We start from the raw sequence: 27,663 nt of genomic DNA on the forward strand, positions 1-27,663 counted from the left end.
TATTACAAGTTCAAAGTGTAAGTAAAACTATAAATATATTTAATTTTTAAAAAATAAACATGATAAGACATGTATGCGAAACTATTGTCAACAAAGGGAGGTTACTCTAATTATTACAGCCAGTATGGTGTTCACAGCGTTAAGAAGAATACTTCTACCGTCCCGCTCCTACAGTGCTATTACACGAATTAGGAGAACATTCAGCGCTAGTGCAAGTCTTTTAAATGACAATGAAGAAACGTCCGATATTGTCATATCCGGAGGTGGTATGGTTGGAGCAGCAATGGCCTGTGCTTTGGGTGTGTTGAGTGAAATTCTTGAACGCTTGTGTTTATGGAGATGTTTTATTGTCGTTCAGTCATATGATAGCAACGGATGTCTGAAAATCCATAATACAAGGATATATGCATAATGATGACTTAACTTGTGTAAATGTCAGTTCCTTTTTACCAATACAATATGATTTTCTGTTCATCCACTTTCTTTTGATGAGTTATGGTTTTTAGCACATGAAATTGTTGCCAATAGTTGATTCGACAATAAAACATCTGGATTACTGATTGCGCGTTGACAGGCTGCATGTGTTTTTGGGCTCTCTCACATTTTCAAAATAAGTCAGTTTCTAATTGGACTACTATCACAAGTTTCTGTCAGTATTGAAACAGTATTATCAGAATCATCATGTGGAAGTTTCGGAGCACCTTTAGTATACAGCACCACAACTTCTCGTGAGGACGATCTCTGCTGTAGGTCACCTGTCATTAAGACAAGCAACCAGTTTGTGACAACCCGTCGGACGCAGAACCCGCGACCTTCGGATTGTTAGCTTGACAGCTAACCGACTGAGCTACGTCCACACTGTTGCACAATGTGCAAATTTATCAAGTCATTCCTGTGACGTCACGGAAATGAACGGAAAGAGTCGAATAGGTCACGGACAATTACGAATGCTACGGGTAGACTTGGTGTCTCGTGATTTTATTCTACGGACAATTAGCGAATGGATCCGATGCCATTTGGCACACTCGTCCCATTCCGTAATCTACAAATTAACGTGTGGCGTGGAATGAGCCGATATGCCTCAAACTGAAAAGGGTTGTTGGCGTCAGACGTCAGAAGTAGATTTCACGGTGCATGCATGAATGACACGAGCTTTTATATGATTGGTGATTTTGTGACAGAAAAGTGATGTAGGGAACACTGTAAGGATAATGTGGATCGCACTAAGGAACGAGGGAGACATGAGCATGTGTAGTGACGGCACGAGGGTGAGTTAGCCTTCGAATCATTACTTTACAAAATTTCTGTTGCGTGTGAAAGAGGCTTGAGTGCAAATTCCAGGCCAATTTCCATTAGCCCAAAATTTCTACATTAACCCATTTCATAATGTACTTTCGACGTTTTTGGTTTCCCGTTTTTGTGTGAAAAAAAAGTATTAAAATGCAAAAAGGAAAAACAACAAATGGTACTCAAACAAGCCTAACCCTAGCCCTACGCCCTAGCCCTAAACCCAACCCTAACCCTAACCCTAACCCTAACCCTAGCCCTAGCCCTAGCCCTAATCCTTTGAATTAATCCTAATAAATAGAATGCATTGACCGAACCGGCACAAACACGACTGACGTGTCTAGTGTAATGCATTATTACCGCTTCGAAAAATAAAATACTAATAAAACACTTTTCTATGTAATGGTGCAAATTACTGAATGACAAAATATATATGTAAATTTAAAAATTACAAAATACAAAATACACAAAACATAACACCTCAGCAGCCCGTAATACAAATAAATATGAGCGTATTAGTAAGAAAAGAAAAATATTTCAAACTGGTGCTTGCAAAATATTGAGCATCCGCCGGTATACAACTACTGGAAACTCTCAACATCGTTGGGCTTATGCAATGACATAGCTCGTAGAGATGAAACACCAGTGAGCGGAGCTTAAACGCACTCGTTGAGCCAGACAACCGTGTTGCCATGCAGGCGTCATAGGGCATTGTTTCGAGAACGTGCTTTCGAACAAAATCACATTACATTACGTAAAAGAGTATTATGACGTATTTTTAAAGTTTGTGGTGCTGTATTCTAAAGGTAGGCCGAAGTTTCATGTGTGGATTATATCTAAAATGCTGACTTTTGAACGTTTAAACTTCATATATTTTGTGATTTTCACATTTGTGCTTGTGAATGGTGAGTTTGTACTCACTCCCAGGTCACTGACAAACCCAGAGCAATCAGCGATGACAATCACCTATACAAAAGACCAGCTTCTCAGCCTAGTCAGGCCTGGTGTCCCTGACAAGATTCTGTTACAATTATTGCGTAATCTTTGTCGAGCTGGTATATGCAGTACAAAGGCTACCAAGCGAAGTGGGAAAAGGAAACAAAGAAAAACAAGACTTAATACTGATGATTTTTCAGCTGATGATAACAAAGAAAACAGCAAACCAAGTGCCACTACTAAAAAGAAAAATATCAAACCTGTTCACCAGAAGCCAAAGTACTTGAAAGCTGCACTGTGGAATGCCCAGTCTGTCAGGAACAAGGCGTTGGAAACCTCAGATACTGTGCTTGACGACGACTTGGACCTCTTTGTTTCTGACAGAAACCTGGTTAAAACCAGCAGGTGATGAAACTGTCTTAGATGATCTAGTGCCAAAGGGCTACAAACTCAAACAGGTACCACGGCTATTAGCCATGGAAGGAGGTATTGCAGTTATAGCTAGACAGAATCTGAATATTGAACTCTATACTCCTTCCACCGTTTTAAGTTCATTTGAACAGATAGAGATGGTTATTACAGCTGAAAGCAGATCTATTACAGACCCCCACCATGGCTTACCATGCCAGTTCCATAATGACTTTTCACTTCTAAAAGAGACATTGGTTCAATCATTGTATTCTAATAAGCCCGTTTCAACTCTTCAGGCAAATGGCTTTAAAGCTTGTGACTCATAAAAGTGGTCACAATATTGATTGGATTAAACTGACTCTGACACAATATTGGAAAATATACAGTTGAAAATATCATGTGACCATTTCTGGATTGGATTTAATGTTTGTTTAATGCAACCCCAGCATTAAGGAAATCTGTACTGCCCGTAATGTCAAGGCTATTAACATGGACAGGATCTCCGTGACATGCACCTCCCAGTCATGACAGACCTGGACAAACATGCACCTCCAGTCATGAAGGTCCAGTAACCCATGGTACTGTGAGGAAATATGAGAAGCTAAACAGTCACGGCGGATCGCTGAAAGAAGATGGCGAAAGTCAAGACTCAGTGTTCACAGAGAACTATACAAGCAGGAGCGTGATGATGTAAATAGAGCAAAAGCAAAAGTATCACAATGAAACCATTCTGTCAAATCTGAACAAGCCAAAAGCTCTGTGGACTCTTATGAAAGAAAAAGACTTTACACTTCCTGATGCCGATAGTGATGAATCCTTGGCAGAGGATTTCAACGAATTTTTCACTGAGAAGGTAACTACTATTAGAAAAGCCTTCGTTCCAAGTGATCAGAATATATCGGGAAAGCAGATATCTACAGGATGTGCAAATTTCAACCCTTAAGTGAAAACCAGGTTCTGAGTCTAATAACAGACTCCAAGAAAACTACTTGCGAGTTGGACCCAGTCCCGACAAATGTGCTCCAGGGGCTCATGGATGTCCTCCTCCCTGTCATTACCAGGATCATAAACATTAGTCTTGCTAGTGGTGAGGTGCCAAATGCTTTTAAACAGGCAGCAGTGAAACCTCTGATTAAAAATCTAACCTGGACAAAAATATTTTAAAACATCATCGACCAGTTTCCAATTTGTCCTTCCTGTCGAAAATCCTCGAAAAAGCTGTGAATGCACTGCTTTTGGATTTCCTGGAGCAGAACAATCTTATGGCAAAGTTTCAGTCAGCCTATCGAAAAGCCGACAGCACGGAAACTGCCCTTCGCAGAGTACTGGATGATCTTCAACAAGCAGTGGATAACGGCAAAGTTGCAGTATTAGTCCTGCTAGATCTCTCAGCAGCATTTGATACTGTTGATCACCAGAAACTGCTACAGCGGCTATCAGATGAGTATGGAATTGGAGAGACTGTTTTGTCCTGGCTTCGGTCCTATGTGAATGACCGAAAACAGTCAGTAGTCATCAAGACGTCTCATTCCTCCACCGTTACAGTTGACTACGGAGTACCGCAGGGCTCTGTGCTGGGACCGTTACTCTTCACCCTGTATACCAGGCAGCTAGAGCAGGTTATCAGCAATCACCAGGTACTGCATCATCTATATGCTGATGACACCCAGATGGTTGACAGCTTTCTCCCAGCTAGTGACACATCACCATTGACCAATCTTGAGGACTGCTGCTCTTCAGTAAAGTCATGGATGAATGACAATATGCTTAAACTAAATGAGGACAAGACAGAGGCTATGCTTGTAGGCCCTAAAGCCTGTGTGTCAAACGTGAACATCAGCCATTTCACTATTGGGGAAACAGAAATTTGCTTCTCAACTTCTGTAAAAGATCTAGGAGTATACTAACAGTCAGACCTTTCAATGGAAAGACAAGTATCGGATATCTGCAAGTCATGTTATCATCATATCCAGACCATCGGAAAAATATGCCATCTGCTGACTGAATGTTCTACAGCTGCCCTTGTTCATTCCCTCGTTCTTTCCAGAATAGACTATTGTAATAGCTTGCTTTTAAACATCCCACAAGAGCTCTTAAACCATCTGCAATGCATAGAAAATATCACTGCACGTATTGTGAGCAAAGCACCAAAGTTCTCAAGCATGACGCCTATTCTAAAACAGTTACACTGGTTGCCCATAAGAGCTAGAGTGAACTTTAAATTCTTTTTCATAGAGATCGTCCTTGGGGTACATATATACATTTTCTGTGGCTGAAAATGTCATGTGACAGTTGTATCAATGTTTTAATAAAAATATTGTACAATAAATAAAAATCTTTTTTATCTATTATACGGCCCCCACTACGTGGAGTTGCCTCCCTGCTACGCATGCGCAGCCAACCAGGGAAGCACCTAGGCCCGTATCATCATTCCTTCTGCTATCACTCTAGCTTTCACACGTATTTACTCAAGAGTACTAGCTGATTTACTTCTTGTAGAAGAATGTCTGAGACTTCAACAACTGTATGTATGGTCTTTATTCGTTTTGAGAAACGTTTTATGGACTTTGCAGTCTGTTGTTTCTCATTTATGTGACTTTGTATTCAACGTTTACGCTTGCTTTCCCGTGGTTTTACGCACGTGTTGCTATTCCATGGCGGGAAGTTTAGCGTGCCACGTGGTTAAAATATCGTGTTATTAACCAAGTATTTCATATGGCGTTGTCGCATTCACGTAATTTTCAATGTTTTGTACATGTATATTTATGCTGTTGGGTTCCGCCGTTAGCTACATGCTTGCGTGTTTGCTTTCAGGCGATTACGAGATGTGCTGCCTGCGGGCAAAATATTCCCCATTCAGATAAGCATGAGAAATGCTTATGCTGCCTGGAGAAGGCAGGGCATAACCCTGACATCTGTGAGTTGTGCATGGGCTTCTCCCCCCCCCGGGTCCAGAAGAGATGGGCAGCTGACTTCCTTTTTTATAAGGAATTGCGTGAGGCGGGAGGGGACCTGACCCAGGAGGTTTCCCCGTCCAAGGCCACAAAGGCTAAGCAAATTAAATCTAAGTCTTCCCATAAATCACACTCTCCGTCTCCGTCCAGTGGTTTTGATATGTCACTTATCACTCAATTGTTTCAGCAGCATATGGACGCCTTGAAGTCTCTCATTCATGAGTCGGTTGGAGGTCTCCGGCAGGAGTTCTTCGCCCACTCTGATCGGGGGCCTGAGAGTCCGGGGGTGGGATCGCTGAGCTCGGCTCGATCCCTTGGCCTGGAGGCGTCTGTCGATCCTTTGGCCTCAGGTTCAGGTCCGGATGCCTCGGCTGCCCCGGAGGGAGAGGGTTCGCTCCCAGTCCCTCTCTCGGTGTTGGCGCAGGGTCAGTTGAGGATTCCTGGGGTTCCAGGCCTGCGCTGCGCTGCCCCGCCCCATGAGAGCGGAGGAGCCGGTTCTGCCCGGTCTTCCTCCTGTGTCCGGGACCGGGGTTTGAGTGTTGTGTCGGTTGCCGCGGAGCCGAGAGTTCCTTCGGCTCTTCCCTTCCCGCGGCGTCTGTGGCTCGGACTCCCACCAGGCTGGGGTTCGGCTCCGCTTCACGTGGAGATCCGAATTCTGACTCGGGCTCGGATGCCACATCTATGGAGGTCGAGGAGATGGAGGGTACTTTCCGTTTTCCGTCGGCTCTCCGGGAGGTTAGGCAACGTATTGCCGAGTATATTCCTCAAGCCGCGGTGCCGACATGTCGCTCGGACTCGACTGAGTCCGCCTGCCGGGTGAGGGTTTGCCCCTAGGCAACCCCCTCAGACACAGCTCCGTATCTTGCCTTCCCTGGTACAGGACATGATGGATCCCCTCCTGGTTGGACCTCGACTCCGGTTCGATCTACCCGAACTTGTTAAGAGATATCAGCTGGGTAATGATTCTCTGTTCTTTGTGCCGGTGGTTGACGAGTGCGTGTTCACTTCGTTCGCCTTTGGGGGAGACTCGGCTTCCTCAGGTGCAGCAAGCAGCAAGCATACCGTACTTACGAGCAAGTCTACCGGAATGCCATGCAGCAGGTGCGGGTCGTGGTCCATGAGGCGTACCTTTCCTCAATACAAAGGTCGGCTCTGGAGGCGGAAGGGAGCACTGGTGTCGTTTGCCCAAATGTTGTTCTGCTCCGCCAACTATCCAAAGTACAGGCCCACCTGACGCGAGACTCTTTACGGTCTGCCGCGTCTACGGTGTTACTCGGCAGCGACACAGCAGACCTTGCTGGCCCTTCCGTTTCGGCTGGGAGCGACAGCAGGTCATTCGGGAGGCTGCTGCAGCAGCTACCTCCTTCAAGGACTATAAGGCCTTGTTTGAGCAACTGCGGGCTTCTCGCTCCCGTAGCAGGTTCTTCCTCCGGGGTGCAGCCTATGCCCGAGTCTGCCGGCTGGCTTCGGCCGCTGGGTAGCAGTAGGAGGAGGAGCCGTCTCGCCAAAGGTAAGGGCAAGAAGCAGGCCTCTTCGTTTGGCTCCCAACAGCCTTTTCGCGGTCGAGGGGGGTCTGCCCCGACCTCCCGTTAAACCTGCAGGCTATCGCCGTGGGTCCGTCCCAACCAGTTCATCTGCAGGGGACAACTCACGCACTCTTACCACACGTCCCAGTGGTGGGCCGCTCTCTCTATTCCTACCGGAGTGGTAGAAGGCTACCAGCAACACTTGGGTGCTATCCATCGTCAGTGTCGGCCATCTACCACTGTGGAAGCGAGGCCCGCCAAAGTTCACCGGCATAAGATGCACTCCGGTGCCGTCATGTCCGGTCAAGGCGGGAATACTGCGAGACGAAGTTCAGCCTTTGCTGGACAAGTCCGCAATAGAGCGCATACCACCAGGCGAGGAACAGGCGGGGTTTTATTCCACGTACTTCCTCGTTCCGAAGAAGGACGGCGGGTTCTGTCCCATTCTCAACCGCAAGCGGTTGAATCGGATGTCAGAGGTTCCACCCTTCAAGATGGAGACACTTCGCTCGGTGATCTCCTCTGTTCAGCCTGGCGATTGGCTTACATCGATCGACCTAAAGGATGTGTATCTACATGTGCCAATTCATCCATCCATCGTTCTCTTACGACGGGATGTGTTACCAATTCACGGTGCTCCCCTTCGGCATATCCACTGCCCCCAGGGCTTTCACCAAGCTAATGTTAGTGCGGCTACCCTCGCAAGGTCGCAAGGAAGGCGTTGTTACCCTTACCTAGACGACTGGCTGCTCAGCGCTCTAACTCAGCCAGCTAGCCTAGATTCTACCCACACAGTGATAGACATTCTAGTTCGACTGGGGTGGATCATAAACCTCAAGAAATCTGACCTGGTTTTTCTCGGGGGTCTTGTCTCTTTGTCGCCCAACCGGGTCACTAGAGTACGGGAGATGGTGTCTTCGTAACTCTCCCAGCCCCATGCACCAGCGCGGACTTAGCTCCGTCTACTGGGTCATATGGCGGCAACTATCTCTGTCGTGTGGCGGGCGCGGTTGAGGATGCACCCTATACAGCAAGCTTTGGCGAGTCTGTGGGCTCACTCGGATGATCTGGAGAAGTGTCTCTCAGTCCCCGGGTGGTTGTCTCCTCACCTTCAGTGGTGGACCAATGTCTGGGGTCCCTTTGGAAATCCCGACACCAGCTCTTACAGTTCAAACCGATGCGTCCCTCACGGGCTTGGGGGTGTTCTGGGCAGTCTATCTGTGTCTGGACTTGGGTCCGAAGCCGAGGTCCGCCTTCACATCAATGTCTTAGAACTGAGAGCTGTGCGGTTGGTTTTCGAGCGCTTCCGGGAGCATGTTCAGGGCCAGATGGTTCGTCTTCAGTTGGACAACCGTACGGCCATGACGTACATCCTAGCCCCTTTTCGAGTGGATGCTCGACCGGCAGATATTCGGAGTTATCTCCCAGTTGTACGGATCGTTCCAGGTGGATCTGTTTGCGTCCGGCGGGACGAATCAGATGCCCGTGTTCTGCTCTCCAATACCGGACCAGAGGGCGTTGGCTTCCGACGCCTTCCTGCTGGATTGGACAGGCAAAAAGCTCTGGGCGTTCCCGCTGCTACCACTCATTCCTCGGTTCCTCTCCCAGCTGTCCACCCAGCCAGCTCAGCTACTTGTGCTACTGGCACCAATATGGCTGTCACAGAGCTGGTTTCCGTTTATTCTCAGGTTTCTGGCTCAGCCGATGTTCTATTACCTTTGCGACCGGACATTCTCACTCAGAACGGCGCGCCATACCCCAATCCAAGGATTCAGTGGGTGGCTTGGCCTCTGTCAGGTCTAGCCTCGAAGCACGCGAAATTCTTTCAGCAGTTGCAGACACAATTCTGGCTTCGAGGCGGGATTCGACAAACATTCAATATGAGGATAGGTGGTCCCGCTATGCGTGCTGGTGTTCAGATAGGGGGATTGCAGATCCCTTTTCTGTGGATTTAGTCTGAGTATTGGAGTTTCTGCAAGCTCGTTTGGAAGAAGGCTTGGCGGCTTCAACCATGCGTGGCTACTTCACCGCTATTTCCACTTTCCACACCCCTGTCGATGGTGCTCCATCTTCTACAGCGCTTTTTAGCTGGCGTGGATCGGGTTCAACCTGCTGTCAGGCGAACCAGCCCACCTTGGGATTTGTCAATCATGCTATATTGGCTGTCCGGTCCTACGTTCTCACGTCTATCGGCTATTTCCATTCAGTTGTTAACATGGAAGGCCGTATTTCTGGTGGCGGTAACAACTGGGCGTAGGGTCGGCGACCTACATGCTATGTCGGCAGACCCGGCGCTGACTGTGATCGTGTCAGTATTCGCCTCCCGGATACTTACCGTCCGAAGATCGATCATGCTTTCCACGTGACAGCTGCTATCGAACTTCCTACTCTTACCCAGCCTTCCACATCGGGGACCTCTGCAACGAGCACTCACCCGTTGGATCTCTGAAAGACTCTCAAGGTCTATATCAAACGAACACAAGGGATCCGTACGGGTACCCATCTGTTCTGCTGTTACGGTGGGGGGAAGGCTGGGATGCCGGCGAGCAAACAGACCCTATCATGCTGGCTTGTATCTGTCATTTGTGCTGCTTATCAGGCTAAGGGCAAGCCTCCCCCTGAGGGGTTGAAGGCTCACTCGATCAGGGCAGTGGCCACATCAAAGGCTTTTGCATCGGCACTGCCCATTGAAGAGATATGCTCTGCCGCTATTGGGAGCAGCCCTAGCACTTTTATCAGGCACTATGAGCTCGATACACATTTACGTGATCGTGCGCGTTTTGCCGTTCTGTTCTCTCCAGTGGACAGTGTCCTGCCACCCTGACTGAGTGAGTCTTGGTTATCTGGACAGTTGACGCTGCTTTCAATTGTGTATTATTGATATATCTGCTGTTGTTTTCTCTAACTCCTTTCGATTCTCTCATGAGATTATGGTCGGTTGTGAGTTGTTTTTTCCACCTTACGGTGCTCTCTAATAGATCATGATGTGGGAGGGGTTTTTACTTTTGCACTATGTGCGAATTGCTGTGCTTAACCTATGAGGTCGGATCTAAGTACTAATCTAATCCTCCCTGTCGGTTACCCTCCCATCATGCCTTTCGCGGAAGCTTCGGGACACGTAGACAGGTGAGTGTTGTGGCATCTGTTACATTCTTCCTAATGATCGCTATTTATGAATACTTTGACAGAATTCCCTCCTCCCTGGCCTCCGGTCTTTGGGAGTCTGAGCTGAGTTAATGCATATATGTACCCCAAGGACGATCTCTATGAAAAAGGAATTAGCTAAACCTGTAGAGGTTTCCAATTCTTTGAAGAGAGTCGTCCTTGGGGTAGGGCCGTCAACCGTCCACCTCCCCGCAATTCTTTTCACTGATCTATTCAGCAGAAGGAATGATGATACGGGCCTAGGTGCTTACCTGGTTGGCTGCGCATGCGTAGCAGGGAGGTCACTCCATGTGGTGGGGGCCATATAATAGCTAAAAAGATTTTTATTTATTGTACAATATTTTTATTAAAACATTGATACAACTGTCACATGACATTTTCAGCCGCAGAAAATGCATATATGTACCCCAAGGACGATTCTCTTCAAAGAATTGGAACCCTCTACAGGTTTAGCTAAGTTTTAACCCTTGTCAGCCAGTGCATACTAGGCACTGCTCCGGCCTATCTCAAAGAACTGTTCAAACCATATCTTCCATGCAGACAGCTTTGCTCCAGTGACAAGAACTTACTTCACATTCAAAAATGGAAGTTGAAATCTTATGGTTTTGGCTCATTTCAAGTGGCGGCCGTGATGAACTGGAATGAGTTACCAGCTCACCTTAGAACAAGCCAAACAGTCCGCATGTTTCAAAGCAAACCTAAAGACATACCTTTTCTCTATGTTTTACAAGTGACTCCTAAATTCTATCTTGTCTGTGCTATGAGCATGATGTAGGTGTGGATTTAGAGCAATACAAGTGGACTAATTATTATTATTATTATTATTCAGATATGGACATATTTAGAATGTATCATATGTCATTGACCACTGAAAAACACATTTGTGAGTATCATGCTTTGAGAGTGGTTTGCCATTAAATGTTGAATTCTTTTTTGGTTGTTCTAGCCACCAACCCTTTGTTTTCTGACAAGAAAATAATCCTTCTGGAAGCAGCGCCAGACAAGGGAAAGTTTATTCTGCAAGAAAAATACAGCAACAGAACATGTGCTTTAAGTCCAGCAACAGTAAATTTCTTTAACAGTAAGTCTAAAAAGGATGGCAAGTTTAAGTTAACAGGTTTATGTAACAGCAAGTACATTTAGAGGAAAAGTATACCCAGATAGATTGTTTCCATTGATTTTCTACGAAAAGATTGTCAGTGCCGTGTTTGTTTATTCAACTGGAAATTCGGTTATCTAATGCTATGTTTCAAGATAGACCATGTTTCTTTAGCTGCAGTGTTTGCAAACTCTTAGCACAAACAGACCTTACTTTGCAGGTACTGGCAAACAAGGATATGTTGAGCACCGATCTGACAATTGACCCGTATTAGCATGTATGAGTGCCGCCTACTGGTGCTTTCCATTGTTAGTGAAGGGGCCCCATGTTGTCTGCGATCAAGTGTAGTGCGACTTGCTACACCGACGTGAGAGTCTTATGAGCAAGGCGTGTGCAGCTACGTGCGGAATCAATGTCATCGTCATGCACTGCACATGCACTAGCTTACATCTGCTCTACCTTTCACAAACCAAATGGGTTTGCTCATTGCCATGCACGGCCTACTTCTCGTAAAGCCTTTCTCTGCGCTGGTCCAACTTATCCTTGTTCGCCAGTAGTTATCCACCACTTGATAAATATATAGACATGTACATCAAATAATCCTATCAATATATTATAAGTTTAAGTGAAACGGTACTCTCTCTAATGAGCTAATTGTGCAGTCAGCATGTTACAGATATTAATTTTCAAGTTTTGCTAAGATTTATAGGTATGAATATCTTTGAGAACTGGTATTTGCTCTAGGTTTTGGTGGCTGGGATGAAGTTCTTCAGATGAGATGTCAACCAGTCAGGAGGATGCAGGTTTGTTGCGGCTTAACATGAATCATGTTAAACACTCCATCCATACCCACATATGTACCTGACAGACATGCTCTGTATACAGTAGTACTGTATTGACTCATGGAAGTTAAAATGAAGGACAGATTTGTCCTGATGATGTGAATGATATTTATTGATGGACCCAGCCATGACAATGTGCAGATAATTTCTGTTGTTGAATGTTGCAATTTGACTCTGTTGGGTTGTTGTAAGCGAAGCTTGACTCAAATCTGAATCAATTCATATATTACATAACAACAAAGTCAACATGGTCAAAGTAATTGTAGTTAAAGATTAGTCGCATTTGTTCATAATGAAAGTGTTCAATAGTCTGAATATTGAACAGAAGCCCTCATATAGTTGAACTAAAGTAAGGCCAGAAATGCTTGGAAAATGTTTTTTTGGCAATTCTTTGACAGTGGTTGATATTTCAGATTCAAAACGGAATTACGCCAGGACATTTATTGTATTTTTTATCTCATTTTAGCACACGTCGGTAGTATTTTGTGTTCATACAGTTTATAAACTGCACGGCGTATGACACCCTTATCAAAGCTATCCAGTTTCTGTTTCCTACCTGGTTTTGATTTTGATACGACCCCTGAGGTAACTGATTTGTTTACAACTTTGTAAATCTGACTATATGTCAAATTAAGGGCTTTACACATTCTATAGTAAACCCTGTCATAGCTGACGAGAGGTTCCCCCCCTTTGTTTCTCCAGTATGAAATACTGGTATAAATTTGAAATTAATTGTTCTGCAGAGATATCAAGTCTCATGTTGCCAGTTCAATGCTCATACACGAAGTGAAACGTCTATGGGTGAACAAGATTATCTACCGTATGCGATTTGAATTAAGACTTTTTTACGTAATTATTTTGAATTTAACTACTACAACAGTTCCATCTTTTTCACATATAGATGTTAAAAAAACCCAAACATTTTACAATCATTTATGTAATTTAATTCGTTGAGGCTATATGAATAATTATAGTCCGTATTTCAAAACTACAATTTGTACTTAGAATATTTACGAATGTTGTTAAAACATCAAAATTTCCTCCTGTGCAGTCACCCCTCAAGTGCATTTTTTCATCTGAGCTTTAATTTCCAACTAGGTAGAGTGTTACATGTATCATATATGTGCTTTTATCTTGTGTCAAATTCATCATACTGATATTGAAGTCTAAAAGCATTTTCCAAGCATTTATGGCCTTACTTTAAAGTTCACACTCCAGTAAGTTGATTGTCCTGCCACAATTGGTCATCTTTATGTCATAATGGATTATGATCATTAGTAGCTGTGAGCAGAAAAGAATCTTTTCAAACAAAAGAATCTATGATTATTTCAGGATGTAATTTTGAATGCAAATGATCACATCGAAACAAGTTCTCATGACCCTTCTTGACTTGTAAATAAAATAAAAAATTACCCTCGTCTATTTGTGCACATGCATATATAAGGTCGACATATATATAGTTTATCATATATTTTTAACAGGACTTTCTTTTAAGTTTGACATGGTCCAAAAAGTAAACAAACATTGCAAATGACCAGTGTTAGAATTTCTTCCATGGCGTCCTTACACTGTATTTATCAGGTGAACTATTTAATTACAATAAAATTGTGATGGTTGGATGCAAAATACAACCCAGTTTATACTCTCTTCCTAGGTTTGGGAGTCCTGCTCTGAATCTATGATAACTTTCAACAATGATGAAATGGCTGAACCACTGGCTTACATCGTTGAGAACGATGTTATTCTGGCAGCACTAATGCAGAGATTGTCTGAGGTTGATAATCGCGTAGAGATCCGGTATAGAACTAAACCAAAGGCATATGAGCTGCCTGGGGTGAAAGATTTCTCTTCCAAGCAACATCCACTGGTAGGCGTTGAGCTGGAAAGTGGAGATGTCATACGAACAAGATTGCTTGTAAGTTGGAGTCTTAATATACAATATTTACTTGATAAAAATGCTTTTGTTGTTATTCTTGTAATGTTGACAAGTTTGAGAACTGTTTTAGCAAGACTGAAGGACGAGATTGTTACAAATCACTCTCACTGTTATATTTTGTACCTGTTGCTTCTTGGATTGTGATTGGCCTGGTCTGAAAATATTTTGGATGCATTTGAATTTGAATATGAATCTCCTTAGAGTGATGTCATGTGTTTTCTGTCCTGTGGAGATTTTTATGGTCAGTTGAATGATTAAATGGAAGGGAGACTATACTGCATGTTCTTTTCCCAGATTGGAGCTGATGGGAACCAGTCCGCAGTGCGTCAAGCAGCCGACTTTCACACAGTCAGGTGGGACTACAAACAGAAGGCTGTCGTGGCTACTCTCAAACTAGCTGAGGTCTCTTAAGTGCTCCTCATAATCTTGATCCAACAGTTTCCATCTGTTTTGTAAGGAAGATTTGTAATTTGTTCTTGTAAGATCAACAGTATAAGCTTTAAGAATGGTAGTTAATATTTAAGGCAACAGCCAATTGTTAAATTCTGAAATGACTGTTACAGGCTCCTGATAACTGTGTTGCATGGCAACGGTTCCTTTCAACTGGTCCAATAGCTATGCTCCCAGTAAGTACTTATGTGATAGCAGTGTTTACCTTTGAATTAAGTCATAAAGATACATAGCAACATATTTATTGCTTTCATTACATGAAAATGACAAAAGGCCATGAATGATTTTGTGTTTTTCAGTATTTGTCATACTTCATTTCTAAAATAAAGTGTTCAATTTGAATATTTAAAATCAAATTCATTTATGTTCCATAATTTGTTGGATTGGAAACAAAATTAATGAGTTTCTCAAAATATTTTATTGAGATATATATAATTTTGTGCTTAATTCTGTACACAGACCTGTATTGCCAACTCAAGGCGGATTGTTGTTGTTTCAAAATGTTTGTACTATATATAGACTAAAGAGTAAATCAAACTGTATCAGATGTATCTTTTGACAATAAAGTGTTAGTATTAACTGTTATCAACAAAGTAAGCAATGTGCAAAAGTAACTTCCTACTGACATGGGATGTCCATACAGCTGACCGAGAACCTTAGTTCCCTGGTGTGGTCCACAACACATGAGGCAGCCAAGCATCTACTGAGCATACCGGAGGACAGCTTTGTTGATGCTGTGAACGATGCTTTTGTGAGTTCATTTCCTTTAAACAGCCTATCCTCAGTAACCTCATAAGACATGAAATCTGCTTGCATGAATTACAATTGAGTGAGTTTAGCTTTACGCCATACTCAGCAATCTTCCAACTACATGTATATGGCAGCAGTCTGTAAATGATCAAATCTGGACCAGATAATCCAGTGATCAACAGCATGAGCATCGATCTACGCAATTGGAATACGATGACATGTGTCAACCAAGTCAGCAAGCCTGACCATCGATCCTGTTAGTCACCTCTTACGACAAGCATGGGTTACTGAAGATCAATTCTAACCCGGATCTCCACAGGTACATGAATTACGAGACTTGGTGTTACAGCAGTTTAATGGAATGGAGCCATGGATTTAAAGGCTCTTGGGAGGGAAGTGATCCAATTAAATTATTGCCCAACCATAAATATCCGTTACATTACTGCAACTGTATATCTCTCTCTCTCCAAGTTCTCTGTCTCTTAATAGGCATCAGCGACCCGTGAAGATCCGGGGTAGAATAGGTCTTCAGCAACCCATGCTTGCCACAAAAGGCGACTAAGCTTGTCTTAAGAGGTGACTAACGGGATCGGGTGGTCAGGCTTGCTGACTTGGTTGACACATGTCATCAGTTCCCAATTGCACAGATCGATGCTCATGCTGTTGATCACTGGATTGTCTGGTCCAGACTCGATTATTTACAGACTGCTGCCATATAGCTGGAATATTGCTGAGTGTGGCGTAAAACTAAACTCACTCACTCACTAATAGGCATCAGCATGGATTAGAGCTAGGATTCTAGGTCCCCAGCAAACTGATGCTTGTCATATGAAGCTACTAAATTGATTGGGTGGTCAGCCTTGGTAACATGGATGATTGCATGTCATGATATCCCAATTGCCTAGATTATGCTCATGATGTTAATTGCTGAATTGTCTGGTCCAGACGTGATTATTTACAGATCACTGTTATATTGCAGTACATTGTTAAACAACAAGCAAGATATCTGACAGGCTTTCTCTCAGTGGGGTCCCCATCCTTCAACAGGCTTCTCATAGTTTAATTCAGCCGTGGATAGCTATACACACCAAATGTTTATCATGTGGACAGTCACTTTAGAAATGGACATGGGAGAATTCATGCCTGATTTGGCACAAAGTAAATTTGTATTTCATGCCATAGTTTCTGCTATAATTCCAAAATCATTGGTGAACATCTGCTTGTTAGTACAAAGCCGAAGAAACTAAATCAGGGTTTTGAAGTCCTCCAAGACATGATTTTCTTCAGTTTAATATGAATAGCAAATGGCGCAAATACTGATATCAGATGAATGAAACATTACATCTCATTACAGTGGCATGATCGAGAGAAGAACGTTTTGGCGGACAAGGCTCTTGAAGTCTTCAGCTCTGTCGTTAGGAACATCTTGCCAGGTATGTTAATGATGCTCCTGTTCCTCTTTTTCTGTTGGGAAAGTCAGAGTGAATTCAGGGAAGGGAACCTCAGATGGTGAGGATTCTGCTTTTGCATGTAATGCAGATGTTTTCTTGTTTAATCAAACAACATGTATCCTTTTTCAACTTGCAGTAGTTTCAGTGGGGCGGTCTGGTAGCCTAATGGTTAAAGCGTTGGCTCGTCACGGCGAAGACCCGGGTTTGAATCCCCACATGGGTACATTTCTGGTGTCCCCCTGCCGTGATGTTGCTGAAATATTGCTAAAAGCGGCGTAAAACCAAACTCAGTCAGTCAGTCAGTCTGTCAGTAGTTTCAGATGTGACAGGTAAAGGATTTTCTTATACTGTGTTGAATATGAAATAGTATGCAATGTTTACACCGTCTTTTATCCTAACTTCCGTTTTGTGTGTAGGGCCAGACACAGTCCGCCAGCTACCACCGACTGTAGTGGACATAGAGCCAGGGAGCCGTGGCGCCTTCCCACTGCAGCTGATACACTCCTCGGCATATGTGCGACCTAGAGTCGCTCTTGTTGGGTGAGAACATATGTCATCTGTTGGGAGTGTAAGCTAGCATGAGTGTATCATCTTGGATTATGCAGGGTACTGAATTGACATTCTGTTTTGTAAATACACTAGAACTATTTGATGCCTTAGTTCCTTGTGGAAACTAAACTTTACCTTTGTGGAAAGGACAGAATCTATCTGTGGGCTTTACTTGAAGTGCTATCTTTTGTGATTTGTCATTAAGTTGGGCTCAGAAGGGATGTGCTTGGTGAACTGGCCCTGAATTCAGTGTTTGCCCTTAACCTTGAAAAGCTGCAGGCCCTAAGGACCCAGAACTAAAAAAAGTTGTGGGAACTGATTAAAATGTGTAGGCCCTAATATGGAAATAATACTCTTAGTAATTGGGGATGAAAAAGCTGTCGACCATAAAGACTTGGGTCCGAGTGGTTTTCAGGCAGCGTCTTAGGCAGCGCCTAAGGATTGACGTTAATTTCAAACGCTGATGGGATATTGGATGAATTCAGTCAGCAGTCTCACACATTTTATCCATAAGTGTTAACTTGTACAAAAACCTAACTTCAGTGCCTCACACTCATGTTGCAACATAAGACAACACTACAAGCTTTAGTTTAGATAAAAAAAATTATTGTCCTTACATTATAGTGAATGTGCTGACTCCAAAGATTCACATGGTGCATACAGACTTAAATATTTACATCACTTGAAATAGTGGTGCGTACAGGATGGACATTTGACATGACATGTGGTGGCGTGTGGTCCTGTGCATAGAGCACAGGTCACGAATCAGTTGAAGTTAAGCAACGGCGAGCTCGGACAGTCCTTGGATGGGTGACCGTGTTTGACAGCTTGACTCCTGAGAGATTCTAGAACTTCCGTCCTGCCCCACAACAAAGCACATGTGATACATGTAGCAGAAAATGGGTACCCGGTTGGATAAAGTCATGTGACTATAACCTTCTAGAGCCTAACAGGCAGCTTGGGTTATCCGGGGTAATAATAATCAGGGTGTTAGAGCTTTGAGCATGCTTTGTTGCGTGGAGATTAGCGCATTATACTTCTTATTATTTATTATTATTATTATGATTACTAATCATTGTTTTGGTCATGGTGCATGCTGAAAGGAGATGTAAAGTGGTCATTTATCATTGTTGTAGTGATTCAGCCCATCGTCTACATCCGCTGGCAGGTCAAGGGGTCAACTTGGGATTTGGCGATGTAGAATGTCTTTCAAGGGTTCTGACAGCTGCTCTACAGAACGGTAGTGATCTGGGTAGGTTCATATCTCAGAATGAACCCATCATATAATAGTGCTTGTTGTCGATTCAGTTAAATAATTCTTTTTCAGAAGAAGTCCTCCTTGGGGTACATATAAGCATTAAAATGTCCATTTTAAATCCTACGACAGTTGTAACTATATTTTTGATAAAATATTTACAAAACAAAAAACTCGTTTTGTCTTGTGAGACCACCCCTACAGGGCCCCACCGGACCAACACAGCCAAGAGCAGGTAACTCTCGACGTCTACCTCGTACCTCACTTTTCATGCTGTCGTTCTGTTGAATAGACGTCCGTGGTGTTCGTTTCGAGTTTGCTCTCCTACCGATACGATGAGTGTATAAGATCTCAATCTGTATGTATGGTTCCTTTCTCTACGCGCGGGCGTTAGATTGGCGTCATATGTTGATATTTTCATTCATCTTTTGTTGTAACTTTGCTGTGGGTTCTCTATTTTCCAGCCATGTGGCAGGCAAAATGGCGGACCGCGCGATCGTGGTTTCCTTGCTATATGTTCTTGGTAGCTTTTAGTAGGGAGTTCATATAATATGTTTGCATATTATATGGTAGGCTTGCCTAAATTCTCTTTCTTTTCAGCGAATTTGTGGTAAGTCGTTGTTGAGTAATTTTGATAGTGTTCCTTTACTCTATCACTAGTATGTACACGCAGGGGTGGCTAGCCTTTTTTCTGCTTTGCATTGTATGTTTAGTATTTAAATGGCTGTAGCTTGTAGCATTTATATATCGCCCGTGCGGGTTATTCTTGCTATTACTTGTGTTTATGTGTTTGCTGCTTCACAGTTCCTGGTAGTAACACTGGCGTGGTTATGTTTGTTGCAGTTTAAGCCCTGTGTGTTGTGCCGTGCACACTACCACCACAGGATGGTTATAAAGTGTGCCTCCGGTGTTTAGCCGAGGGCGCTCACGACGATCAAGGATGCTCATAATAAACGCCCTTGCGTCAATATTTACACAAAGGGTTAAGGACATTTATTCTCAAATGTGGAAACATCAATTATCAACTTTAAGTGAAACTAGATTGTATCTTCATATTAAGGAAACTCTGTGCATCGAGAAATATTTAACTAATATTGATGTTAGGAAGTACCGAATTGCGTTTACACGTTTCCGACTTAGTTCACATATGCTTATGATTGAAAAAGGAAGATGGAGTGTGCCTAAAATCCCATTTGCCAATAGATTATGTCCCTTTTGTACTAATCGAAATAGAAGATGAGTACCGCATTACTCTTGATTTGTCCAAAATATCGAGAAATAACGTAAGCAGCATTTAAGTAATACTTTATTGGAAAATATAGAGTATGTTTAAGTTTATCAAATTGTTAAAAGGTGAAAACAGTTTTGAAGTACTGAAAGCTGCAAAGTGTATTCATCATATCTTAAATGAAAGAAACAAAGTTGAATTTTTGTAAATCGTCCATACATATCCTCACTCTTGGGCTATAATGATAATAACAATGTGATTGCTCTCTTTATATACGTACATCGCCATGTGCACAGGCAAATATTCAATATATATATATATTGTATTGGTCTTTGACCTAATAAAAATCTTGTCTTGTCTTGTAATATTCCTGTTACATTATGTTGTATTATGATACATATTTCATACGTTTACACACAACGTGGCTCATAGGCCGAGGCTGTGTTTTTTTGTCTTTCCGACACGCAGATTCTATGTTTTTTCACTAATCTGCTTCAGGCGGGGGATAATATTTGATAAAAGGTTTCTAAGGAAATCCCTTTATCGTTCCCCCGCAAACAATGTTGCTGACTTAAATATGACTCAATTTGCTTCACTATTGCAGCAACATATTCTTCAACATAATGTCAAGTCGATGATTGATAGCGTGATGTCCGGGCTCCGTCAGGAGCTTGGCTCGCAAAGTGTTGATCTCGAAGGTAAGTTAACCATCTCGGCGCCCCGGTCTGGGTTCCACTGAGCTGCCGATCACCTTGGCGCTCCTAGGTCTACCCGTGTCCACCAGGGGAAACCTGCATTGCCAGGCTACTCCCTTGTGTCTCGGGACTGCAGATCGGACTAGCACCGACCTGGGCTTCGGCCCCGGTACGGAGCAGATCCCCGGCGCTGTTAGCTCAGGTCTCGGCCTGATGTCTATCGATGCCCTGGCCAAGAGGCCGTTGAGTGTGACGAGCTGCCGATCACCTCGGCGCGCTGAGGTCTACCCGTGTACACCAGGGGAGCCCTGCTTTGTCAGGCTACTCCCATGTGTTTTGGGATCAGGGTTCGAACTCGAACCGCCGACCCGAGCACTTACGTGTATATATATATATATATATATATCTGTGTATATATATACACATACATGTGTATGTATATACATACATGTGTATGTATGGGTATTTATATAGCTTTATAGGCTATGTTTGACTATATGCTTAGTGCTTTTGGAAGTACTTGGGGAAACCTGATTTATCAGGCTACTCCTACATGTCTCCGGGGATCGGGTTCGGTCTAGAACAGCTGAGCTTCGGCTCTGCGGATTCTCTGAACCCCGTGGGTAGCACCGACCCAGGCTTCGGCACTGGTAGGGTGCAGATTCCCGGCTCCGGTAGTTCAGGTCTCGGCCTGATGTCTATCGACATCTTGACCACGATGCCATCGAGTGTGCCGGCTGTGACGGTCACCTCAACGCTCCGAGGTCTGTCTGAGTGCTTGTGAAACCTTGATTGTCAGGCTTCTCACATGTGCCTCGGAATCGGGGTTCAGGCTCGTACAGTGGACAAGTCGATTTGAGCTTCGGCTCATTTCGCTACTTTGAACTTACCACTGAGTACGTTCGTCCCTGAGGCAAGTGCGAGATAGAATCGCGGCTGTGTTGCCTGAGGTGTTGTCCACGTCGAATACCCGAACCGTTGGAGTTCGCCTCCTGGAGGGAAGCCTGCTTCCAGCAAGGCATCCGGGACAAGGCCTCACACTCTCCCGTAAGTCTGCCGTTCTTTCCCCTTCACAGCTCAACGCTGTATGCTCCACTCGGCGCATCTCTCAGCTCTGCTGAGGGAGCTGGTGGAAAGGGGAGAGAGCGCCGGCGGTATTTTTTCGTCGGCGACTCTGGGGCATCTGGCGGGGTCAACTCTCATCTGGCTAGGGACTGCATTGTAGCTGTGCCAGCCAAATGATGAGGGCGGTTATGGGCCTATACCGCCGGGACGTGAAATCGGAAGTCTGTTGAGCTTCTCGTTAATTCCTCAGGGTGCCCAGGCATCGGCAAACGTTAAGTTGCCGACTGCTGGGGTTTACTATATTCTGCCGCAAACACCCGGTCGGAGCGACACACTCCAGTGTCGGCTTCCGGAGACGGGCGACAATACTCCGTGCGAGATCCAGTCTCTGCTGGGCTAGGCAACCAGTGTGGTGGTTTCCAATGGTCAGGAAAATGTGGGGTTTGACTCCATTTATTTCATTGTTGCCATTACGAACGGAATGTTCAGACCCATTCTCATCTGAGAGCTGAACAAGTTCATAGAGGTACTGTCCTTCAAGATGGAGACACCCGCTCGGTGATCTCATCTGCGAGACAGGGGATTGGCGCCGTCAATCGAATTCCTCGAATTCGGCGATACCTCCATGTTTCATTGCACCCTGATTTCAAGATTTACCTTCGGTTTCTTGTTTGACAGGACGTGCTACCAGTTTCGTGTGCTCTCCTTAGGGTGCCAAGGGTGTTCACCAAATTGAGGTTTATTACAGCTCAGATAGCCAGATCGCAGTGCCGGTGTTGTCACCCGTACCTAGGCGACTGGCTCATCGTGGTTTCGGAATAACTGTTGAGTCTGGGGACCTCACGATCAGTGTTGGTCACTCTTACGAAACTGGGCGGAATTGTCAACCTCACGCAGTCAGATGGACAGACGTCAGGCGTCTCTCGGAGGGTTCCCACCCCTGGAGACACCGTCGCTCTCAGTCCAGCCAGATACATCCCTACCGGGTTAGGGGCGATGTTCTGGGTGACCTGCAGCCTCTTGAGACGAAGTTACAACCTGCACATCAATGTGCTGGAATTGACAGCTGTCAGGTTGGTGTTCGATCGATCCGCGCCCGGATTGAATTACCTCTTCGCCAGACATTCTCACTCTGAACGGGAGCACACCGAATCCTCGGATTCACTGGGGGCTTGGCCTCTGTCGGGTATAACACACGCGAATTCCTGCAACCGTTGCAGACACAATTCTGGCTGGGATTCGGCACCCGTTCGGGTGTGTTGATAGGTGGAAGGCGCTGGTGTGCAGATAGGGGGGATTTCATAATCCCTATTCTGCGGATTTAGTTCGGATATTGGAGTTACTATAACCTCGTTTTGGTTGAGAGCCTTATGACCTCCACCATTGCCGGGTACTCCATGGCTATTTCAACTTTTCACACCTCGTTCGATGGTGCTCTGCCTAGGCAGCATCCTCTCGTACATCGTGTCGTAGCTGGCATGAACAGGGTTTGATCGCCTCGTTGGTGACCCAGCCCACCTTAAAATTGCCACTTATTCACAATTGGCTGTCTGGCCCTAATTTTTCAAGTATATCGTCTCTCACTTCACTTGTTGACGTGGAAGACGACTTTACTTGTTGTGGTGAACTCTGGTAGAAGGGTCGGGTACATCCATGCAATTCCCACTGACCCGACACTGACCGTATTTTATACTGACCATGTCCGTATTCGCCTCCCGGATACCTACCACTCTCAGTGCGATATTGCTTTCCACGTGACTGCTCATATCGCACTTCCACCCTTACCCAGCCTTCGCGACCGGGACCAATCCTTCGATTGCTCACCCGTGACTGTCACTTAACGAACGAACAAAAGGGATCCGCACGGGTACCCATGTTTGCTGTTTGGTGGCGGAAGACTGGGGAGTCTGCTAGCAAGCGCACTTTATCTCGTTGGCTTGTTTCCGTAATTGTTCGGTTACAATGTTTAGGTTTACCTCCCCCCGAGGGGTTGAAGGCAGACTGGGTAGGGCAGATGCCGCTTTGTTGGCAATACACAGCGGCACTGCTCAATGAAGAGATCAGTTCTGTCGCTCTTTGGAGCCGCAGAACGCCTTCATTCGCCATTACCAACTTGACACGCATTCTAAGGATCGCGTGCTCGGTTCGGTCTTTCGGTTCTCTCCAGTGGAGAGTGCCCTGCCACCCTGACCAAGTTAGTAACTGGTCATTGGTATCGGTTCTGTGTTCAATGTCGATATATCTCATATCACTACATCATCAGATTAGCCTTACCATCCTTTCGGGTTGGGTCGGGTTTGGGTGTACATATCGCCCCTTACGTCCTCTTCAAGAGGGCGGGGTCCGTTGAACGCTTTAACCAGTCATATGCTATTAACCCGCCTTTGCGACGAATTGGGTACGAAACCCCACGGGCACTGTTTGGTATGCCTCTCGAGCCGCATGTCCAGGTTAGTGTAATGGTGAGCCAACACATGTTCGGCTACGCTTTTCGCTATTCAGGGGATTTTGTACGCTTACAGTTATCCCTCTTCCCGAGCCTTCGGTATTTGGGAGTCTGTGTTAATCAGCTCTGTGGGATGGTGGCCTACACTTACCCTCCTCACGCCGAGAGTGTTTGGTGGGGGTGTTTTTCACTCGTACAATGCATGGCGTTTGTACTCGTTCGATTTCCTCAGAAAGTTTTTAGCGAGGCTAATAATTTATCTGGGTTTTATCGAGGTCCCGGCAAGCCCTCTTCCAAACAGGGGTGCATTCGAGCATTAGTTTGCAGTACTTATTAGCTCGACTCCTGGGTTATTGGCTTTGTAGCGTTTAAATTTTTTACGCTTTCCCTACCCTTATACCTCTCGCCACGCTTGTCTGGCTGGGGCTATATTAGGGTTGGGAGTTGTTTCGGCATGTCCCCATACATTCCTTCCATTGTGATGGTTGGGGCGGGGTTTTATGTCATTGATATTGAGCCAATTGACATATAAGCTTGGTCTCTCTAGTTCCACTCGCGTCTGATTGACATCAGCGGTCAGGTGGCTCGGTATTTTCTATTTCCGTCAGATCGGGTTGTAGATTTCACTCCACCACGGGTTTAGTTGTTGCCAGACAGAATGCCACTCCGTCTCAAATATCTTTGGGAGTCTGTCATATGCTTATATGTACCCCAAGGAGGACTTCTTCTGAAAAAGAATTATACAAACCTGTAGAGGTTATGAATTCTTTGAAGAAAGTCCTCCTTGGGGTACGGCCACCCGCCTCCCCTCATTCTGTCTGACACGTTCAGCATGAAAAGTGAGGTACGAGGTAGACGGCAAGAGTTACCTGCTCTTGGCTGTGTTGGTCCGGTGGGGCCCTGTAGGGGTGGTCTCACAAGACAAAACGAGTTTTTTGTTTTGTAAATATTTTATTAAAAATATAGTTACAACTGTCGTAGGATTTAAAATGGACATTTTAATGCTTATATGTACCCCAAGGAGGACTTTCTTCAAAGAATTCATAACCTCTACAGGTTTGTATAAGTTTTTAATTCCCTTCATCCTATGATTACAGGCAGTTGAAAGAAAGTGTTAATGAGGTGTGTAAAACACTATGCATGATGATAATGATATGGTGATGTGATGATCACATTCTTCAGGTGTTAAATTCTTTTGCTCTGTGTGTTTGCTCAGTGTATGAAATCAGGAGTGTTATTAGCTTGGGTGTGTTGATTAATGTGTGGGTTGGTGTACATGTGTGTGTGCTTGAATGTCACTTTTATGCATGGATTTCAGGTAATCTGGCCAACAAATAAACTGATTATGGTTGTCATTGCCTAAAACCGGACTCCTATGCCACTTTGTTGCAGGATCACTAACCCATCTCCATGACTATGAGACTCAGAGACAGCGCCAGGTGGTGCCAGTAATGGGAGTTATCGATGGACTACAGAAACTATACAGTGTGGACTTCACACCCATTGTTGTGCTGAGGAGTTTGGGACTGCATGCTACCAACACATTGGACATTTTGAAGGTTAGGCGTGTAATGATCTATCAAACTATCAATGTTCTGCATTTGCTTATTATCATTTGTGGACTATCAATAGAAATTTCAAACTACTTAAAGCATTATTAATAGCATGGTTAACAATGATGGCTTCAATAGTTGCTGTTGGTCATAAATAGAACATAAATTTTGCATCTGAAATTTTAGACTTGAATTATCATATATCGACACGTATAAGACATGTTTTTCGTTTCTAGGGTGAGACTCTATATACACAGGGTGGAAGATTTCTCATTTTTATCCAGTTGTCAATGTCAACCGGTGTCCGATAGTCACTGATGTAAAACATTTGTATTTTTCAGAAACAGATAATCTCTCAAGCTGCAAGTTAATGGTCCAGGCAGACCTGATTTCTGTGAGGGAAGGTTTCAGAGTGTGATTGCCTGTAAATAAATATCATAGTGAATAAATTCCTTGCTTGTTGTGTTTCACATCAGTTGTGTTCATTCTGGAATCAAGTTGAAGGTATCGTAAATCTTTGTATCAGACATTGTTCAGTTGTACCATTTCGTCAAACTTGATTTAGTCTGTTATTTCACCTGCAAATTGTTGCATGTACATCTGTAACGGTTATCTCCCATTTGACAGACACCCAATTGACAGACACTGAACTAGAAGGTTAATTAGGGTAACACCTACGGGTATAATGGAACAGTCCCCTGTCTAGTGAGTAGAGCAGGGTGAGCCTGAAACAGGTTCCTTACTGAGAAGTTTGATTGTGTGTAAATAGAACTTTGTTGTTTTTAAATGATAAATGGTATCTCTTCTCAAAATTGTTTTTACTATCAATTACTATCGAATATAAAAACAGGTTTGTCACTGAGGGGTTTGATTGTGTTTATTGATAGAAAAGCCCCCTCCCAATAATAACATGTACAACAGAAGTTAACTCAGAAAACGTTTTGTTGGAGAGATATGTACATATTTGAAAACATTCTGATTTGCAGTAAATGAAACACCTGCATTGCCATGTAAGATACGATTAATACAAATCAGTGTTCTAATTTTAACAATACTTTCTAAAGATTATAACAGTTTCTGTCTTTGAGTAGTATACAATGTACAATGGATATTCAAGGAAGTAATGAAAAACATTCTCACATCCATGGCCACATTGACATGATGTGTCATATTTTAAATAGTTATTCTAAATAATCGTAATTAAATGCACTGGTCATATATCTTAATATTGTGTGCAAAACATATAACTTCTTTATTCCATATGAATAATATTTAGGTTCACATATGTCTTTATTTGATTTATATGATACAACAGTGTCGCAATTTCTAATAGCTAAGCTAATGTGTTCAATGTGAAGATGCCGACTCCCGTTAGACTAGAAGGTTAAACAGAAATGTTTATGAAAATATACTGTTTTTATATTGCAGCAATAAAGATTCAAATTACTGTCTTTTCGTCCATCTTTCAAAGTAAATAATATAGCTTCAGTTTGTTCCTGTGTTTTAATTTGGACCATTCCATTATAATGTGTAGGTAACAGGTAGTAGATAATCTGTTCACTGAACCGTAAATGTTGTTGTTTTAAGGTGTCTGCGAACTGGCTGTCTGGGTAATGGGAGGACACCTCTGTAACATATGTTATATTTGGGATTACACTTTCTCAATGAAGTACTGATTCGAGTACTTTTGTTGGGTTGAGTCTCATCTGGGATTCGAACCCACACCCTCAGAGTCAGGCACCTAATCGCCATTACACTAAGTCAGCCATCTAACCGCAGCTTTTTACTGAGAAAGTGTAATCCCAAATATAACCTATATGACATTTGACCACTTTCTAAATGGCATTGTGTCTTTTCTTTTGGGACATGACGTCTCCATATCTCGGGTCAAGAACTTCCCCCAGTATAAACCTCTTACAAGATTACAAATATAACTACTATAGTAAATGAGTCAGGTATTTTATTGTTGTACAGTATAAAAATGGAAGTGTATGAGTATCAGTTATAAGTCAGTCACTTTTTATAATGTGTCAGTATTGTGAAATACAAGTAAATACAGTGAAGT

The 27,663-nt window shown here is 43.8% G+C and overlaps 1 protein-coding gene across 1 annotated transcript; it reads left to right on the plus strand.

Moving 5' to 3' along the window:
* Positions 1-110: 110 nt before the first annotated feature.
* LOC124267155 (ubiquinone biosynthesis monooxygenase COQ6, mitochondrial-like) lies at positions 111-26,068 on the plus strand. Its single transcript, XM_046702052.1, has 12 exons — positions 111-299; positions 11,226-11,360; positions 12,123-12,181; positions 13,875-14,135; positions 14,451-14,558; positions 14,720-14,782; positions 15,250-15,357; positions 16,711-16,789; positions 17,224-17,347; positions 18,493-18,608; positions 25,438-25,604; positions 25,940-26,068. Exons 1-12 carry the CDS (start codon positions 125-127, stop codon positions 25,967-25,969), a joined length of 1,425 nt encoding a protein of 474 aa, XP_046558008.1. The 5' UTR covers positions 111-124; the 3' UTR covers positions 25,970-26,068.
* The last annotated feature ends 1,595 nt before the right edge of the window (positions 26,069-27,663 follow it).

The sequence above is a fragment of the Haliotis rubra genome, unplaced genomic scaffold, assembly GCF_003918875.1.
Source record: "Haliotis rubra isolate DU_JTF1 unplaced genomic scaffold, ASM391887v1 Scf13, whole genome shotgun sequence".
Classification (NCBI taxonomy): domain Eukaryota; kingdom Metazoa; phylum Mollusca; class Gastropoda; order Lepetellida; family Haliotidae; genus Haliotis; species Haliotis rubra.